Source organism: Narcine bancroftii, chromosome 2, assembly GCF_036971445.1.
Source record: "Narcine bancroftii isolate sNarBan1 chromosome 2, sNarBan1.hap1, whole genome shotgun sequence".
Taxonomy (NCBI): domain Eukaryota; kingdom Metazoa; phylum Chordata; class Chondrichthyes; order Torpediniformes; family Narcinidae; genus Narcine; species Narcine bancroftii.
In genome coordinates, this window is record NC_091470.1 from 144,115,024 (window position 1) to 144,134,873 (window position 19,850).

The 19,850-nt window shown below is 46.0% G+C and overlaps 1 protein-coding gene across 3 annotated transcripts in view; it reads left to right on the forward strand.

Annotated features, from left to right (window-relative positions):
- The window catches only part of noc2l (NOC2-like nucleolar associated transcriptional repressor), a 147,271-nt gene that overhangs the window by 13,099 nt on the left and 114,322 nt on the right, over positions 1 to 19,850 (forward strand). For all 3 annotated transcript variants that reach the window (XM_069918378.1, XM_069918379.1, XM_069918380.1), the window contains exons 4-8: positions 3,490 to 3,597; positions 7,973 to 8,093; positions 14,307 to 14,394; positions 16,018 to 16,096; positions 17,666 to 17,776. In XM_069918378.1, coding sequence (XP_069774479.1) covers positions 3,490 to 3,597; positions 7,973 to 8,093; positions 14,307 to 14,394; positions 16,018 to 16,096; positions 17,666 to 17,776 — 507 coding nt within the window. The remainder of the gene's footprint in view (positions 1 to 3,489; positions 3,598 to 7,972; positions 8,094 to 14,306; positions 14,395 to 16,017; positions 16,097 to 17,665; positions 17,777 to 19,850) is intronic.

Below are 19,850 nucleotides of genomic sequence, written 5' to 3' on the forward strand. Positions count from 1 at the left end.
TACACCGCTCAATGCGGTAACTCCCACAAAATATTGGGTGTGAGATAACTCGCACGTAGCTGATGACTTCTGGAAAATGATGCCCACCCAGCTCCCTCTCCCAACTCCTGGTTCACATTAAACTATCATCATCATCTGAAATCTTCTCAGGAAAAAAAAAAAAATTTTTTTAAATCAACTTTGTCACTCCAACCACCATTTCTTCTTGAAATTCGGTTCCCATCTTGCGTCTCCACTCTCCTTGGAGACCGTGGTGGACTACGTCGTTCCTGAAATTGAGTAATTGGCAGTAATTGAGCAAAGTCCATAGCTTCCTTAGGATTATCAAAAAATTTTGGTTGATAACCATCTTGAAAGATCTTCAATACTGCAGGATATCTAAATGTTGCTTTATATCCGTTTTTCCACAACACTTCTTTCACAGGATTAAATTCACGTCGTTGAGACATAACTTCTTGACTCAAATCCGGATAGAAAAAAACACGATTGTTCTGAACCATCAAAGGAGATCCTCTTTGTTGTGCATTTCTTATAGCCACACGCAAAATTGTCTCTCTATCATAATAATTTAAACAACGAACCAAAACAGGTCTTGGATTTTGTCCTGGAAAAGGCTTTCTTCTCAAAGCTCTATGAGCATGTTCCAATATTATGCCTTCCGGAAACTTATCTTGTCCTAACACTTGTGGAATCCATTCAGTGAAGAATTTTCTTGGATCTGATCCTTCCATATCTTCTGGCAAACCAACAATTTTTATATTATTCCGTCTCGATTGATTCTCCAAATAATCAACCTTTTTCACCAAATTTTTATTCTGAATTTGTAAAATTTCAATTGTTTTATTTACATCTTGTATTTGGTCTCGTACCTCAACTATGCCTTGATCACAACCATCAAGTCTTTCACTCGTTTCAAGCTTAAAAGCTCCTTAATTAACCATCTGTTGAGTATTAATGTCCACCAAAGTATTAAGCTTTGTATTAACCTGAACTAAAGCCTTACCTATTTCTTTTATTGTAGAGGATAACTTAGATTCAAGATTCTTAATAAGCATATCTACTGGAATAGATTCAGGCACGGTAGGATCTTGCTGTTTCTGTATAGCAAAAGGGTCTTCTATTTCAGCAGTATCTGGAGGCTGATGGCCAGGGTTATCTTTAACCCATATTATATCAAATGCCTTCATTACATCGATGTCTGTTGAAGTCTTCATTACTGGAGGTACATTTGGCAGCGCCACTGCTACATCAATTGGTAAGCGTCTTTTCGAGGTCGGGTCTTCAGCTGGCAGCGTCCCAGCTGTTCTAGCTGTCAAAGACTCACTGACAGCAGGCGTTGATTCACGCGCACGTGCCTGGCCAGCCCTTTGTTCCAAGGGCTGCTGGGCGCCATCTTTAAAGAGCCCTGCCGACAAAGAGCGGAGCTCCGTTGCCGAATCTTGTACCTCTCTTCCTGGATCCATTCCACGCTGAGTCCTGGCTTCTTGTAAACAGGTAGGCTCAGATAACTTCGGAAAATGCAATTTCTTAACGATCTGTTGCCGTTTTTTTTTTGCTTCTTTTCAGCAGTTGTACCATTAGTGACTAATTCAACACCTCTAACTATTTCTAAACTTTTAAAAAGTTTTAACGGGCACTTATAGACAAAACAATAATAAAGAGTCAGGAGAGGACTGGAAGGCACGTCTGTTCCTTACGCCATCTTGCCAAGCTCCCTGTTTTCTCCATCTTAGAGAAAGATGGGGACCAACGTTGACCCCACCTGAAATTAGTGAAACTGAACAAACAGTTTGCACTTCCAGAGCAAAAGTGCAAAACCAGGTTTACATGGTCAAGGGAAAGATGGAAGTCGGACTTGGGGGTGGTAATTTCAGAAATAAGCTGGACAGATTGGTATACAGGCAGCATTACATCAATTATAAATGCAAGATATGGACTGGTTCAGTATAATTTTTGACACCAGTTATATCTTACCCCATAAAAGTTACACTGATCAAAAATCAAAATTTCAGAGATGTGTTTCAGATGTGGGACTGAGACAGAAGAAGGCTGCAAGAAATCTAGCCTGTGCAGCTAGGTAATATTTTTTTAAATCTGGAATCCTCCCAGCCCATAGTCCCATGTCAATTTTTCCAATGAAATTCTTGGTACCTTATTATTCCATAGGAACTGTCTAATATGGTTGCTTATTTAGTAGCTTAAAGAAGTTTTTAGATAATGGAATAGGCAGCGATTGAAAAAGGTATTGCAGTCTTGGCATCACTTTCATTTTGACACAGTTAACCCTTCCCACCAAAGTAATCGGTCAGTCCCTCCCTTTCTGTAGGTGTGGCCTTCATGGGTGACCTGGAGCTATATCTAGGAGATAATTGTATGGAAATAAGCAGCAAATTGAACAAATATCAAATCTCATTTATAAAAATAGCACTGGTGGTGGAAATAAAAGTATAGTGATCATTTGGATGTCCGACTTCCTTCTACTCATAGCACGATGGGCTGAGGAAATGAACAGCTGTCTACCTATGGAAAAAAAATCACATACAACAAAGAATAAATATGACACTTTTGTAAAGCTCTGGCAGCCAGACCTGGACCACATAGGGGCCCAGATACAGAAATAAAAAGGAACAAAAAAGGTATAAATGTAACTATTATATGTATAAAAATGTAGTTTCCCCAACTGTACTCTATATATTTAAAATATATGTAAGCTCTGACGAGGAATGGATCTGTATGTATGGAAGGGAGGAGGGAATTTTGTTTTAGTTGTGTTTCTCAGGAAAAGTTTAATATATTGTATATTTAAAATGTCACTATGTAAAATTTTTGGAAAAAAAACACAAATAAAATAAGCAAAGAAAATGTCCAAATGTGGGTCGCTGCCCCAAAATCATTTCCCTCTACTTTATTTCCCCACCTCTTGTTTTTCTTAACTCCATTGGAACAGCCAATAGCTGGACTATATTACTGCAAAAATAAAAGTCTGAAGATGGTGGATGTGATACTCATTCAACCAGGTACCATCTGAGATTGATGAAGATTGCCCCAGCATTCACTTTTGTACACGATGTTTTATTCAAAGAAAAAATACCCAGAGCACTTGTATCTCAACATCGGAATAGCAGAAATAGAACTCTATATAACATACAAATCATTTGATAGAGAAACCTTGCCCTTTGATTCTAGTGTAGTCCTTCCCGACAGAAAAAAAATGTAATTATAATTTAAAAGAGAGTGGGGACAAATTTTCCAGGCTCTGAGGAGAGAACAGACAGTGGGACTGACAGGACTAAATTTAAGAAGGGTCCAGTCAGGATGGATTTAGTGTTTCTATGCTCAAAACATTTTCAGGATTGCTCTGCGGCTGTGAATGTAAATGGAGTACGGAGGGTCGGGCACTTACAGGGCACTTGCTGTTCCTGGAATCACAAAAAAAATGCAAGTTTTAAAAAATAAATGACATTTTGTGAAACCCCTTTCTCTTGAAAGGTTGCAAGTGACGATGAGGAAGAGAAAGAACCAGCTCCGAAGGACAAAAAAGCACGAGATGTCCCAGTCACCATCCGAATGGTGGAAGCATGGAAAGAGTCGGCAGAAGTGAGTCACACCTGCACTAATTAAGCTTCTATTACTTTTAGCAGTGTAGCACACTTCTTTTAATAAGACCACATGATGTAGGAGCAGAATTTGGCCATTCAGCCCATTGAATCTGCTTTGCCATTCCATCATGAGCTGGTCCATTCTCCCACTCAGCCCCATTCCCCTGCCTTCTCCCCATAACCTTTGATACCCTGAATATTCAGGCACCTATCAATCCCTCCACAGCTGCCCATAGCAGCAAATTCCAGAGGTTCAACATTCTCTGGCTAAAGAAATTCTGCTTTGAATAGACGTCCTTCAATCCCAAAGTTGTGCCATCTTGTCCTTGACTCTCCTACCATGGGAAACATGCTTTAACAAATCCATGTCCAAAGGATTTGAGTAAAGTTAGACATGGAGTTTGAAGAGAAATGCTCAGAAACTTGACCAGAGTTGGTTTCAAAGAGTCTCAAAAGAAAAGGTACGGAATTTGTTTTGGGCAGGATTTTTGAGCTTGGGACCGTGTGTGGAATGATTAAATTCATTAATAAATCAAGAGTGCAGAGGTCTCGAAGAGGTGCAAGATTGGAGGAGATTCTGGAATTGGAGAAATGAAGTATTTGATTTTATTGATTTTGAGGACATTGATTCTGCATTCTTTTTCTTACACAATATGTGAGCAGAATCCAATATCTCTTGTGCTTTGAATTATGCATTGAAAGTTTATACCACTGCTGGGAGCACTCTTGTGTTTTGCATGTTGAATAACATGTTGTCCGGTTGTGCATTACACTGAACATCAAGCTACTGGATTGCAACTGCAGTGAGGCCTTGGGAAGAAATATTTGGTGTGGCATCCAACTTCACACCATGTTGGTGTGCAGTCATGTCGGTGTGTGGTTGTCAAATCAAGCTCCAATGTTCCTGAGAAGGCAGTGAATCACCTAGTATCACTGATTGCTTGAAGCAAATTGTACTTTCACTGGTGAGATGGGATCACAGATGCTTATGCCTCCAACCTTGCAGCTGCTCTTCACATGGTGCAGTTTGCATGTATGGCCCAGAAAGGGAACAGTGCAGTGGTTCACACGTGTAAGGAGCGGGTCACCTGTGGGATTGAATAGAAAAGACTAGGGTGTGCTGAGGGAGGTTTCTGGGAAGAGGAAGGTTAGAACGTAGAACACTACAGTATAGGCCCTTTGCCCCTCGATATTATGCTGACCCATATATTCCTTTAAAAAAAAATGTACTAAACCCTCCCGACCCTGTAACCCTCTATTTTTCTTCCATCCATGTGCCTGTCTAAGAGTCTCTTAAATGCCCTTAATATTTCAGCCTCCACCACATCCCTGGCAAAGTATTCCCAGGCACTCACAACTCCCTGTGTATAAAAAAAACTCCCCCCCCCCCCCCCCACCGGATGTCTCCCTAAACTTCTCTCCCTTCACTTTGTACATATGTCCTCTAGTGTTTGGTATTCCTGCCCTGGGAAACAGGTGCTGACTTCACTCTATCTGTGCCTCTAGTAAACGTGTAGACCTCTGTTAAGCCTCCTCTCATCCTTCTAAGCTCCAAAGAAGAAGTTCATGTCTGCTAACCTTGCCTCATAAGACTTGTTTTCCAATCCAGGTAATATCTGGTCAATCTCCTCTGCATCCACTCCATAGCTTCCACATCCTTCCTATAATGAGGTGACCAGAACTGAACACAATACTCTGGGTGGTCTCACCAGAGTTGCAACATGACTTCTTGAACTCAATCTCCCTACTAATCCCATAGGCCCTCTTAATCTGCACGGAGACCTTGAGGGATGTATAGATTTGGGTCCCAAGTCTCTCTGTTCATCTACACTCCTAAGCAGCCAGCCATGAACTCTGTACTCAGCCTCCTGGTTTGTCCTTCTAAAATGCATCACCTCACACTTACCTGGATTGAACTCCATCTGCCACTTTTCCACCCAACTCTGCATCCTCTCTATATAATTTTGTAACCTGCAACAACATTCAGCACTATCCACAACTCCTCCAACCTTTGTATCATCCACAAAGCACTGTTGGTGCTGGAAAATAAAATGTCAACCCAGTTTTTGTGGTGAAGACAAGTGAAGAGTGTTCTTTTAAATGTTTGCGTAGCATCTATCCAGCAGTCTCAACAAGTGGTGACCCCGATGTGATGCTGCATTCTTGTGTAGATTTTGAGTAGGGCCCACCCATGCGTGTGAATCACCATGCTGTCTGGCTCGTGCATGCGCGTTACATTTTGCGAGTATTATCACGAATGTGTCACCAACGGCAGCCGGCCCAAGTCAAAGCCCTTGTAAGTCTGCAGTCACTGTGACTAAAGTACAAATCTGAAACTAAGCAGGTCAAACATTGTCCTTTATGTATAGGAAAGATTAATATACATAACCAACATTTGAAGTTTGAGCCCTTCATCAAGGTAAAATGTAGACAGGCGCCCAACAAAATGGTGGGGGGAGGGGCAGGGGCACAGCAGCAAACAGGGAGGGATATGGCAGGCATGGCATGTGCCTGAGGCACCACAAGTGTGTGGGCTTTATTCAGAGTAGAAATGTACCCAGACTCTGCCCGTGGTTCCCCACAAGCTGCAGTTTCTGTGTGCTTTAACGTTGGTCTTGTGTTTCAGATTTCACTGCAGTGAATTCACTTCCTCTGCGCTCCACCACCACAGCTCATCAAACAGTGAAAACTCCTTGTGGAAAGTTGTTCCATTTTAACATTGGCAAATGATCACTGCAGTGCTGGTGAAATTCCTTGGAGTGTTTGAACATGATGACATAAGAAATGGGAGCAGGAGTCAGCCCATCTGGCCCGTCGAGCCTGCTCGGTCATTCAGTAAGAACACAGCTGATCTGGCCGTGGACTCAGCTCCACCTACCCTCCTGTTCCCCACAACTCTTTGTGTAAAAAGAAAGATTAAACATTTTAATTTGTGTCATGATTAAATCTCTGTGACTTTCAATCATGGTAGAAGATGGCAATTGTACATGGGTTTGGAACTGATACAAAATGGGATTTTTTTTGTACACTGAATTTACACTGAAGTTGCAACATTTTTGAAGTATTTATATTTGAGGCAAAACTTTCTGTTCTTGACTCACGACTGATAATAAACAGTAGGGAAATGACTGATCATGGCAGTCTGAACTAAATCAGATTTCATCTGATTTAATTCCATATTTGCTTCTGTCACATTTTCCAAATGGGCATCGTGGTAGGTGCAACGCTTTTACAGCACCAGTGACCCAGGTTTAAATCTTTGGGTCTGAAAGGAGTTTGTACGTTGACTTTGTGGGTTTCCTCTGGGTGCTCCAGTTTCCTCCCACATTCCAGTGATGTACAGGGTCAGTTGGTAAATTGGTCACAATTGGTACTTGGTCAGCGCTGGCTCATGGGCCAGGAGGGCCTGTTACCGTGTTCTATCTCTAAATTAAATTGGTTCAAATTTAAGGTACAGTGAGGAAGTTTGTTTTGCGAGCAGTTCAGATAGTCAATCCCTACATCTTTCTTTGGCTTGGCTTCGCGGACGAAAATTTATGGAGGGGGTAAAAAGTCCACGTCAGCTGCAGGTTCGTTTGTGGCTGACAAGTCCGATGCGGGACAGGCAGACACGATTCCAGCGGTTGCAGGGGAAAATTGGTTGGTTGGGGTTGGGTGTTGGGTTTTTCCTCCTTTGCCTTTTGTCACCTCAATCCCTACATAGTACAGCAATAAAAGCAATAAAAGCAGAGATGAGAGCAAAAACAATGTTATTTTATTGACCTGAGGTCAGACTCCGTTTGGTAGTCTGGCAACAGCAGGAAAGAAGCTCCTTAAATCTGGTGGTGCGTGATCTCACACTCGTGAATGTTTTTCCCCAACTGTGTGGTTGAAGTTGGATGTCTTTTAAATACGTTGGCTGCTTTTCCAAGGCAGCAAGAAGTATAGACTGAGTCGATGGAGGGGAGGACTGAGGGTTACAAACACTGCTTTTGTGGAGCTATGGCTTGTAAACCCACAATAGCTGGAGAACGTCAGCTGAGACTCTTCACTATACAAGAGGGTTCAAATGATTGGAAGGCAGAAAACTGATGCTGCAATAAAAACTGAAAATGCTGGAAATATAAGGACGTCTACACCACCATCTCCTTGGGTGCTGTAGCATCAGTTTTTGTTTGCTAAATAACCATTTAAGTTTCAGAATGGTCTGTTGCCATAAAGATGCCATATAAATCAAAGCCATTGTTGGTGTTTACCTGTAGCAGAAGCAGAGATCTGGTGTTGATGACAGATGGCACTCTTTAGAACTGTAGCCACGGCTGCATCAGGAGCTGGTTTACCGTCCAACCACATTTATAGTTTTCTGTCATTCTGTCAAATGTCTCCCGTTGCAGGACAAGATGACGTTTAAGCTGTTCCATGACATCGTAATGGCATTTAAAGCAGCTGTCTCCACAACAAAAGGAGACGATGATGGTGGGCAATCTTGGAGGTATAAAGTGGAAGACCGTTCCGGTGAGTGTCTGAGGAACAAACTGAGCTCTGCCTGTATTTCCCTTAACTGGTAGCTTGGCGGTTAGTGCCACGATGTTACAGCGGAAGCAATATGGACCAGGAGTAGAATCCCGCATTGTAAGGAGTTTGTATGTTCTCTCCGTGTCTGCGTGGGTTTTTCTATTGGGGGAAGGGAGCTCCAGTTTCCTCCCACCCTTCAAAATGTACCAGGAGTTGTAGGTCATTTGGGAGTAATTTGGCAGCGCAAGCTTGTGGGCTGAAAGGACCAGTTTCCGTGCTGTGTGTGTAAATAAAAAAAAAATTGTGGTTATGTGCTCCACCTCAATCTCCAATTCTTTATTTTCATATCCCCCATCTATGGTCTTGGCCTTCTCCTCTCTTTCTTCTCCTCTGGTCCTGCAATACCACTGGGCTCCTCCAGTCCTCGCCTCTGCATCTTCACTGTGCATGATCTGCTCCAGTTTCTCCCACTGGACCTTGACCTGAGGGAATGCCTTAATTCTTAACATATTGGTTCTGAAGTGAAACAACGACAGCAGGTCGTGTGTGTGTGAGTGCGCGCTGCACGTGTATGCGTGCACGGTGCATGTAGAGTTTTTACCTTCTCTCTGGCAGTTTGGGTAACACCCATATACTCTAGTTTCTTCCCACATCTGGGTGAATTGGCCAGGGTAAATTGTCCCTAATATGGAGGTGATGGATAGACTGGGAATATAGGAAGCCCCAGTAGGCATTACCATATTGCATGTGTCTAAAATGACTCATCTTCAGAATGAGCATAAAATGTAGTCCTTGTTAGTGGTAAATCTTGAAAGTGGTTCATTTTTTTAGAAAAGGAAACTGATATTGGCTGGTGCGATCTAATGAGTACATGATCTTTCAAATATTTTTCTCCTTTACTACATGGTGTGTTCTGCTCCCCGCTTGTGATGCGCAACGGGAAAACCCTCTCGTTTCGTTGGGCTTCAGATACAATGATTACTATTTCTTTTGTAAAGCTGTTTCCATTGCCACGTCAGCTTTTCCCTTTGAGAAGAACAATCAACAAAAGAATCAATCTGATCTGAGAGGTTGTGATTACTTGACTGTGGGTGCATTGTCTGGATTACTGGAAATCTCCTATGGTATAGCTAATCTGTTCATTGTGTACTTGTCGTGCTTGATCTAACTATGCTTTTTAATAAAGCATCGCATGATTGATATTTTTCTCAATGTTTACATTTAGACGTGCAGCACAGTAACAGGCCTTTCTGGCCCACAAGCTCATGCTGCCCAAATACTACAATTAACTTTCAATCCTTGTACATTTTAAAGACTGGTGGGGGGGGGGGGGAATCTGGAGCGGACGGAGTAAATGCACACAGATACTGAGAATGTTCAAACTCCCTATAGACACGGCCAGATTCAAGCCTGGATCATTGGCGCTGCAGTAGCTTAGTGCAAACCTACGCTAACTGTAACAGAGTCTGAAGCATGGTTTTCAACTTGCTAAATTTTCTTACAAATTGATTTCCTGAATTTGACCTGAAACTTGAAGCTGCCTCTTTCTGCTTCACATTCTCACTTTGGGGACCCTTGTCCTCCTTCATCCTTGCCTTCATCATGCCTCGGACCAAAAACCTGGGGATGCCCACAACTCCACCATTCCTCATCGCCTGCTCATTGATTAACCCTTGCAGTCTCCCAAGTTTATTGTCATCCAGTTGTACAAGTGCAACTCAACAAAACAGTGTTTTCTGGTCCTTGGTGCAAAAACATGCAGGCACATCCAGATGTAAAACACATCTTTGGCTTGGCTTCGCGGACGAAGATTTATGGAGGGGGTAAAAAAAAGTCCACGTCAGCTGCAGGCTCATTTATGGCTGACAAGTCCGATGCGGGACAGGCAGACACGGTTGCAGCGGTTGCAGGGGAAAATTGGTTGGTTGGGGTTGGGTGTTGGGTTTTTCCTCCTTTGCCTTTTGTCAGTGAGGTGGGCTCTGCGGTCTTCTTCAAAGGAGGTTGCTGCTCGCCAAACTGTGAGGCGCCAAGATGCACGGTTTGAGGCGATATCAGCCCACTGGCGGTGGTCAATGTGGCAGGCACCAAGAGATTTCTTTAGGCAGTCCTTGTACCTTTTCTTTGGTGCACCTCTGTCACGGTGGCCAGTGGAGAGCTCGCCATATAACACGATCTTGGGAAGGCGATGGTCCTCCATTCTGGAGACGTGACCCATCCAGCGCAGCTGGATCTTCAGCAGCGTGGACTCGATGCTGTCGACCTCTGCCATCTCGAGTACTTCGACGTTAGGGATGAAAGCGCTCCAATGGATGTTGAGGATGGAGCGGAGACAACGCTGGTGGAAGCGTTCTACGAACGTGTAGAACAAATTAGACATAGATAAAATAAATAAATGTTGTTTCACGAATATGAGAGCCTCTGATGGTTAGTGTGAGCAGTTTCTTTGGTTGTTCATCATTCTCACTGCCCGTGGGAAGAGGCTGTTCCTCAGCCTGGTGGTGCTGGCTCTGATACTCCTCTATCTCCTCCCCAACGGGAACAGCTGGAGAAAATTGGATTGGAGGTCAATCCCTAGGACCATGAGTGGCAGAGAGGATCACTGGAGTATCTCTTGAAACCTCCACCATCAACCATACCATACTGTGATGCAGCTGGCCAGGACACTTTTGATAGAGCTGTAAAAGGCTAACATAATAGTGGCCAGTAGCCTTGCCCACTTCAGTCTTCTCAGGAAGTGCAGTTGCTGTTGAGCCTTCCTGACAAGTGGGATGTTGTGTTCCTCATTGAAATGCTGGAGGAACTCATGTGTAGAACGAGTTGGTCAATGTTTCAGGTTAGGATCTTTTATTGAATCTCCTTTGTCTCCAGATTTTTCCATACATCTTCTGAAGGCAATGATCCCTGGCCTAGGCATTATTCCCCTTTTTTAATGATTGGGGGCAAAAGAGAAAGTGGTCCTATTCCAGGATTTGTGTCAGTGAAAAGCTGAGTAGATTTGGATGGTAAATTGTTGGGCTGTGAAATAGTCCTTTGTAGAGCAATTATGAAGAAAAGAAAAGGAATCTCATAAACACTGAGATGTTGGATATTGAGAGGTTCTTCAGGTTGTAGAGTGTAAAATCATCGGTGGGAAATATTCTCAGAAGTTTGGGTGGGGGTCGTGGTGGTTGCTTTGCCTTCAATAATGAGGGAGACGAGACTCTATGCTGATGCGTATAAACTTTGGTCAAGTGACATATGATGCCAGAAGGTGGCCACTCAGCCCATTGCCTCCATGCTTACTCCTTGTAGGGTGGTTGTGCCAGTCCCATTCCCCCAGTCACCACATAACTCCAATTTATTCTCTCAAAAAAATGCCCATCCTCTCATGGGCAGCTCCAGTGGATAAGGAGCGATTTTTTTCACACTCCAGTTGTGTGGGCTATAGCCAGAGGCATGTAGGGATTTGCAGACTCTACCACAGGTTGGGCAGGTGGTGGGTGAATGGTGTGCTCTGTGGACTCCCTCTGCTGTTTATGCTTTGAATTTGCGTACTCCCAGTGGAGGGACTCGAGATGCTATGTTCTCACTTCAATGGAGTGTTCTTGACCTTGGATTCTCTTGGTGAGGAGACTTTCCTTGGAATGATGACATCTATCCTGAGAATTTGTTCTTGTGAATGAGCTAGAACCATGCCATTTCATCAAGAGTCTGGGTGTGAAATTTGTGACCAGCTACCGTTACTCGGAAGCATGAAGCTGTTGGCCTGGGACAGGACCCTGACATTGGTTTGCTTATCCTGCCAGTATATTTGTGAGGATTCTACAGAGAGACTGTGGTATTTCTACTATGTTTTGAAGTTCCTATTGAAGTTGTCCAAGGAAGGTGTGTTTCCAGTTCCCCCATTGGAAGACCCAATTGAATCAATTCCCACCATCACCCAGACAGTCATCACTCTGTCTCAAATCTTTCCTCTTTCCCCCATGACCCAGATTCTTGAACCATAGAATATTACAGAACAGTATAGGCCCTTCGGCTCATGATGTTATGCCAACCTATACAAACCTCACCAAATTAAACCTTCCCTATTTCACACCCATAACCCTCTATTTTTATTGCATCCATGTGCTTGTATAAGAATCTGCTGAAGGTCTCCAATGTACCAGTCTCCATCAACACAGGCACCCACTACTGTTTTTAAAAAAACCCAGCCCTGACGACTCCCCTAAATTTTCCTCCCCTCATCTTGTACGATGATTTTGTGACAAGAGTATATATAAATATACAGAGTATATAGAAATTTCCCAATTTATCTCCCAAAAATATGTCTATATACTCTATCACAGCCTCTCGCCCTGGAAAAGGTGCTAGATGCCCACCCTATCTATAGGCCATTTCATGTCAGGTCTCTGGTTTACAAGAGCAGATCGAAAACTTAATACTTACCTTTCAGACAGTAGCCCTAAAAGGCTGCTCCAGTATCCCATTCATTTCCAGAGGTTCCTCGTAGCGCTCTCTGGAACCGATGGAGGCAGGGCAACTGGTGGCCTAGTGCCACCTGTCATAAATATGCGGCAGAGCAATGACCGTCTTCCCTACCCATAATCCTCCACACAGCTGGAACTACTCTGTGGTTTCCAGAACAGTTCTAGCTGCGTGGGGGATTATAGGTAGGGAAGACGGCCATTGCTCTGCCGCATTTTGAGCCGCAGAGAGCGGCCCCAATGGCCAAAGCAGCCTGGTGTAGCTGTGTCAGGCCGCACCAGCCGGCTCTGGCCTCCGCTGTCCTGATGGCCCCCACTGTCCTGATGGCCCCCGCTGATGGCTCCTGCTGTCCCGACAGCTCCTGCCCACTGCCCCTGCCTTGGAAGGAGAGGGGTGAGTGGAGAGATGGGTCGCGGGCTGACAGCATCATCAGTCTGCCCTTAATTAGGTCAGGCACATTCAGGAGGTACGTTTTTAGCCATAAGGGTGAAGAACTTTCACCATTACAGACTGGTGTTTTCCCTGCTTGAAAGTACCTTATGCCTCTCATAATCTTGTAGACATCTATCAGGTCCCTCTCATCCTCTTCACTCCAAAGCAAAAAGCTCTCGCTCTGTTAATACTAATGGGAAAAGCCTGCCTCATTACAATAAAAACAATGCCTAAACAATCAGCAGGTCAGGCAGCATTTGAGGAGCAAGTAACCAAATTAAATTTTTCAGATCTGTGACTTCATCAGTACTCTGTGATGAAGGATCATTGACTGGGAACATTAACTCTTCACTCTCCACAGACACTGTGCATTGCTGATCAACAACATCTGAATTTATGTCTGCTTATTTTTTTCTGTTTATCCTGTTTAAATTGATCATGATCCTATCCATCTGTGTCATGTTTCCTTTTGCACTGATGAGGTCCCTGGAGATGTAATTCCTCACCCAGGAACCATTCCAATAATTGTTTTTGAGCACTTGCTTCCTCCCACCAGGGAGAGAGATTAAACTTTACACCAATGGTGCTTTTGTCTCCTTGTGAAGCACCTCTGGACGTTACACTATGTTAAAGTTGTTTTATAAATGCACTTGATTCTTCTTCCTTTCTCTCACTTTATAATGTCAGAGAATGAGGATATTTGGCCCATCATCTGTTCCAGCCTTCAGACTATATTCAAACTCAGTTCATTGCAACCATTCTTTTTTCATAAATCTGTCAACTCCCACTGGATTCTCCTGTGCCCTCTCCACCCCCCACCTAAACACCATGAGCAATATACTGTGGCCAGATAACCTACAATCTGCAGCTTTTTGGGATGTGGGAGGAAACCAGGAGGAAACTGTGCGCTCAAGGTGAACATTTCAGATCCACGCACATAGCACGAGGTCAGGATCAAACTGCCTTCTTTGCCAGTGTGTTGCCCATTGTAGAGCCAGCTCGAGTTCAATCAATCCAGTGTATCTTTGAGCATAACCCAGGGTGCCCTGGCAGACCACATTGAAAGTCCTGGTTCACAAAAGTACTTTAAAAGCAAGACTGTTGAAAATGGAAGATTATCTAATGAATCTTTAGTGCTCTGAGCAGCTTGCTAAAAGGTCACATTCCATTGATGGTTTACACTGTAAGTGTTATTTCAAATCCACTGAATTTACCTTTAAAACAAAAAGTTTCCCTGATGCTGCATTAAATGACTGAGACTTGAAGAACTTGCCAGTGTGTTCAATGATGAAATGACTTGTCATCTTCTGTTTTCAGTTTTCAATGCCTTGGTGTCATTCTGCATCCAGGACCGCCTCTTTGCTTCCCTGTTCAAGCTCCTTCAGCTAAAGCCAGATGAAAAAAAGTAAGTTGCAAAAATTCAGCACCCAACCTTCAGAAACGGCTGTTTCTTTTTAAATCTATTAGTATTCGTTGTGACCAGGGTGGATTTTCGCACCAGTCTACGATCTATTTTTTCCAAATTTAGATGTAGAGCACAGTTACAGGCCCTTTCAGCCCACATGCCCATCCTGCCCATTTACACTCGATTGACCTACAACCCTGGGTGGAAACCGGAGCCCCTGGGGAAAACCCACGCAGACATGGGGAGGACGTACATACTCCTTACAGACAGCGTGAGATTCGAACCCATGTCCCGATGACTGGTGCTGTAACAGCATGCGCTAACCGCACCAGCCCTAAATATAGTTCCTCTTTCAATTTAGTCAGTTTAAAATGGGATAATTTTCACCCATTTGTTGCTTTATCCCAACAACATTCCAGGAACATTGCTGCTCTTGGCATTGAAATTTAATGGGGTTGCTTGAGTTTTTGAAATAAATACAGGCAACACTCAGCAGGGCGATCAGCATTTACATTGAGGGAAGTAGTTAAGGTGTCAGATTAAACAGTTTTTAAGATCCTGACTAATTTAAATGTGCTCCCATTGGGACGTTGTTTTAAATCAGCCACTTAAACTTCAAGAGCAGATTAGATGCTCAATTCTTCCCCAAGACCTGTCCGAGCTGTGATATATGTTCTCCACAATCCTGGCCAAATGCAGGCCTAACCATTCTCAGGTTCAATACCATCAAGGATTAAGCAGCTCATCTCTTTGGAGCTCCATCCACTACCTTAAATATTCATCCCCTTCACTGTACTGCAGTTACTCAACCGAGCCTCTCTGAATTAAAATTTTAAATTTAGACATACAGCACAGTAACAGGCCCTTCTGGCTCGCATACCCGTGTCTCTCAAATACCCCAATGAACCTACAATCCCTGTAGGTTTTGAAGGGTGGGAGGAAACTGGAGCGCCCGGAGAAATTCCTTACAGACAGCACTGGATTCCAACCCAGCTTGCTGGTGTTGCAAGAGCTTTGTACTAACCGTGCTACCTCTGAGAGCGCCTCCCAAACCTGTGTACTCTATAGCAAAGAAGGAAAAGGGAAGCAGGTGGAACATCAGCTGTATGTTGCACACCGTCCTGCCATTGATTCGTACACAATCAAATAAACCATTGCAATTGATTTCACTACAATAAGAATGAATAGTCCTCTATTAAGATTAATTGCAGTGACAGCATTCTGTGCAGTCAACGGTTCCATTCTTCGGAGATGAACTGCAGGAAGGAAAATGTGCAGGACTATGCTCCAGGGCAATCTTCATCTGGCTTTGGAAAAACAGAGAAGTTGAGGAAGTTGGATCATGAACATAGAGGACCCCCACTGGGCCAGACAAAGTCAATGATGGTTTGGGGACCATCTGTATAAGGCAAATTATGTCAAGCATCAAAGAACGTTTTGCCAAAAGAAGCCACCCTTGCATGCATCCGGCAAGTGTGTGGGGTTGGGGATCGGATAGCAGGTGGGAAGGAAGGAGGAAGGGCTGTGAATATCAGTCATGGTGTTTGCAGCTTCGCTTGGCGCCTGACCAGCTATGAAATGCCTATTGCATTGGTGTCTTCATTGTCTTTGCTTGTCTCCCAGGTTATTGGTCCCCTCCAGCAGCCCTCAGTGGTCCAAGATCCGACAGGATTTGAGTGTTTACTTGGCCAGCCTTGTCCAGGTAGGGACCAACATAAATGTTAGAGTACATACATGACATCACATACAATCCTGAGATGCTTTTTCCTGTGGGCCCAGCAGAATTTCCATTTGCTAGTAGTGTAAAAAACCAGTACTCAAGAAAAGATATATATACAGAAGCCTCTGAGTCTATGGCTGAGGGGGTCTGGTTGGTTGTGGAAGGGTAGCAACTGTTCCTGAACCTGGTGGTATGAGTGGTACAATATTAAACCCGACAGTTTTCAACCAGTTACACTGCAAGTGAAACTGTGTTTTGGATCAGAAAACCCCCGTGTCGTCGAAATTCATTTTCTATCAGAATAACAATGCAACGCTATTGATCAGTTTAACTGTGGACATGACAGTGGTTTATTGATGTCCTCACATATTACAGGAGGCATTTCTGTATCTGCTGCTCTTACATTTAATTTAAATGAAGACCATAAAACTCTTTAAAACTCTCATTCAAAAAGCAGTGCAAAACAAGAATAGGTGAAAAGGTTAAGAAAGGGACAGGGCCATCACCAACATGATTCCACAACTCTCAGTGAATACGGTTCATGGCCCAAGTGTCCACCTTTTAATGGTTATGAAGCAATGTGTAAATCTGTAGATAGGTGATTAAACTTAACAGATTCATTTTGCAAATCAAACACACTTCCTCATGACTTCTGTGAAAAAGTATTTATCAACTGAGGTAAACATTTTTCTTAAGCTGAGGTAACATGTTCATCAATGAATCACATTTCAATGGTCAGTCTAGTCGTTGTTCAAAATGGCAGTTTCTAGTGTTGAAACTAAGTGTAATGCACAAACAGTGCAGTTTATTATTAAAGACTGTTCTAACAGGCCAGATTCCATTTTATTTTTAAACTTCACCCCTAGGCCACTTAAAAATGGGCGCAATTGCCCCAGGATCCACCCATGAGATAGAGCATTTAAAGGATTTATGAATGCACTAGAAAGAGGGATGTGGATCAGGTGCAGGCAGCAGAGATTTGGTTTAATTTGGCATTGTGTTTGGAGTAGACATTGAGGGCCAAAGGGCCTGTTCCCCTGCTGTATATTTGCTCTTCTATTTTGTGTGCCCATCCCCCAACTAGTTACATCCCTTTAAATGTTCTCTTTTGAAATTCTGTAGACTCCCCTCTTTGGGTCTCTCAGAGAGGAGAAGTGCCTCACTCTGGTCTCTCACTGTGGACAAGTTTCTTTATACCAAGATCTCACTTTCAGTCGTATATTTTTACACCCCATCTGTGCAGAAGTTTTGAATGGCGAAAGTCACTAATTTTGTTTAAAAATAATGGCTGCCAGTTTTCAGATGCTGCCTTTGCTCCAATTTTGAAGCATTTTATTTACAAGCAACTCCTCATTTTATTGCGGATAAATGCGTACCTTAATATTCCAGAGGGACGTGGGCCACTCTCTCATCTTGACATTGGTTTCTTCAGTATCGAGAAAGCATTTCCATTCTAAGCATCAACAGTTCTTTCTCCCACAGCTGCTGCTCGACCTGTGAAGATCCCTCAGAAGCTTGTGTTCAGTTACCTTGATGTTCCTTTCTTTTCAGCTGCTGTCTAGTTTGACGGAGGTTTCAGTGGTTAGTGCTGTGCTACATCACATTCTTAACCTGGTTCCTTACTATCTCTGCTTTCCAAAGCACTCCCGTGTGCTCCTGAAGGTAAGGCTTCTCATTTGAAGATCATGCGCCTTCTGATTTATTGGGTATGTTCTCTGCTTAAGAAATAACAAGGAAAAAGAACCTACAGTCGAAGTCCTAACTGCTCGGGGATTGGTTAGTCTGGATTTTCCAGATTCTTGGGCATTATTTTTAAAATTCAAATACAGGTACACGATCCTTTATCCGGAACCCTTGGGGGATTTTTCCGTATTTCGGAAAACCCACCCAGATTGTGCTGCCATATCCACCACCAACCCCTTCCAGTTGCCCAGCCGCCTCCCCAACCGTGGTCCCTCGGCCGTCTCCCCTGACCGCGGTCCCTTGGCCGCCCTGCAGTCTCCCCCCACCGCAGCCCCTCCTGCCCGGCTGCCTCCCCCAACCTCGGTCCCTCGGCCGCCCTGCAGTCTCCCCTAACTGCAGTCCCTCGGCTGTCACCCCCAACCGCCGCTCCCTCAGTCACCTGGTTCCTCAGCCATCTCCCCCGGCCACGGTCCCTCGGCCATTGCCGCCGGTTCCTCGGCCACCTGTGGTGACCGCCCAACAGTCTCCCCCGGCCGCCTCCGGTGACCGCACAGCAGTCTACCCCGGCCGCCTCCGGTGACCGCCCGGCAGTCTCCCCCGGCCGCCTCCGGTGACCGCCCGGCAGTCTCCCCCGGCCGCCTCCGGTGACCGCCCGGCAGTCTCCCCCTGCTGCCTCCGGTGACCGCCCGGCAGTCTCCCCCGGCCGCCTCCGGTGACCGCCCGGAGGTCTCCCCCGGCCGCCTCCGGTGACCGCCCGGCAGTCTCCCCCGGCCGCCTCCGGTGACCGCCCGGCAGTCTCCCCCGGCCGCCTCCGGTGACCGCCCGGCAGTCTCCCCCGGCCGCCTCCGGTGACCGCCCGGCAGTCTCCCCCGGCCGCCTCCGGTGACCGCCCGGCAGTCTCCCCCGGCCGCCTCCGGTGACCGCCCGGCAGTCTCCCCCGGCCGCCTCCGGTGACCGCCCGGCAGTCTCCCCCGGCCGCCTCCGGTGACCGCCCGGCAGTCTCCCCCGGCCGCCTCCGGTGACCGCCCGGCAGTCTCCCCCGGCCGCCTCCGGTGACCGCCCGGCAGTCTCCCCCGGCCGCCTCCGGTGACCGCCCGGCAGTCTCCCCCGGCCGCCTCCGGTGACCGCCCGGCAGTCTCCCCCGGCCGCCTCCGGTGACCGCCCGGCAGTCTCCCCCGGCCGCCTCCGGTGACCGCCCGGCAGTCTCCCCCGGCCGCCTCCGGTGACCGCCCGGCAGTCTCCCCCGGCCGCCTCCGGTGACCGCCCGGCAGTCTCCCCCGGCCGCCTCCGGTGACCGCCCGGCAGTCTCCCCCGGCCGCCTCCGGTGACCGCCCGGCAGTCTCCCCCGGCCGCCTCCGGTGACCGCCCGGCAGTCTCCCCCGGCCGCCTCCGGTGACCGCCCGGCAGTCTCCCCCGGCCGCCTCCGGTGACCGCCCGGCAGTCTCCCCCGGTGACCGCCCGGCAGTCTCCCCCGGCCGCCTCCGGTGACCGCCCGGCAGTCTCCCCCGGCCGCCTCCGGTGACCGCCCGGCAGTCTCCCCCGGCCGCCTCCGGTGACCGCCCGGCAGTCTCCCCCGGCCGCCTCCGGTGACCGCCCGGCAGTCTCCCCCGGCCGCCTCCGGTGACCGCCCGGCAGTCTCCCCCGACCGCCTCCGGTGACCGCCCGGCAGTCTCCCCCGACCGCCCAGCCCCACTTGCCGGATTTTGGAATTTTCTGGATAAAGGATCGTGTACCTGTATAAGGAGGAATATCGAAGAGATAAACAGGTAAATTTTGATAGGTTATTAATGAAACATTTTTCGTATAAAGTACAATGTACAAAAAACAAGTATTAGTTTATTATGCATCTGCGACGCTCATGCTTGCACGTACACGAAAGCCTACTAAATTTAAAAAGTTTTGAGTTTTTGTAAAGCCCAGATTCTTAGGTGGTCTGGATTTTTGCACTTCTTCTGTATCAGAGTTGTTATTCTGTGGGTGGGTCCCAATAACAACCATGCATGGGTGGGTGGTTAATAAGAGGGCATGTGCAATGTTGAGGGGGTCTCTGTGG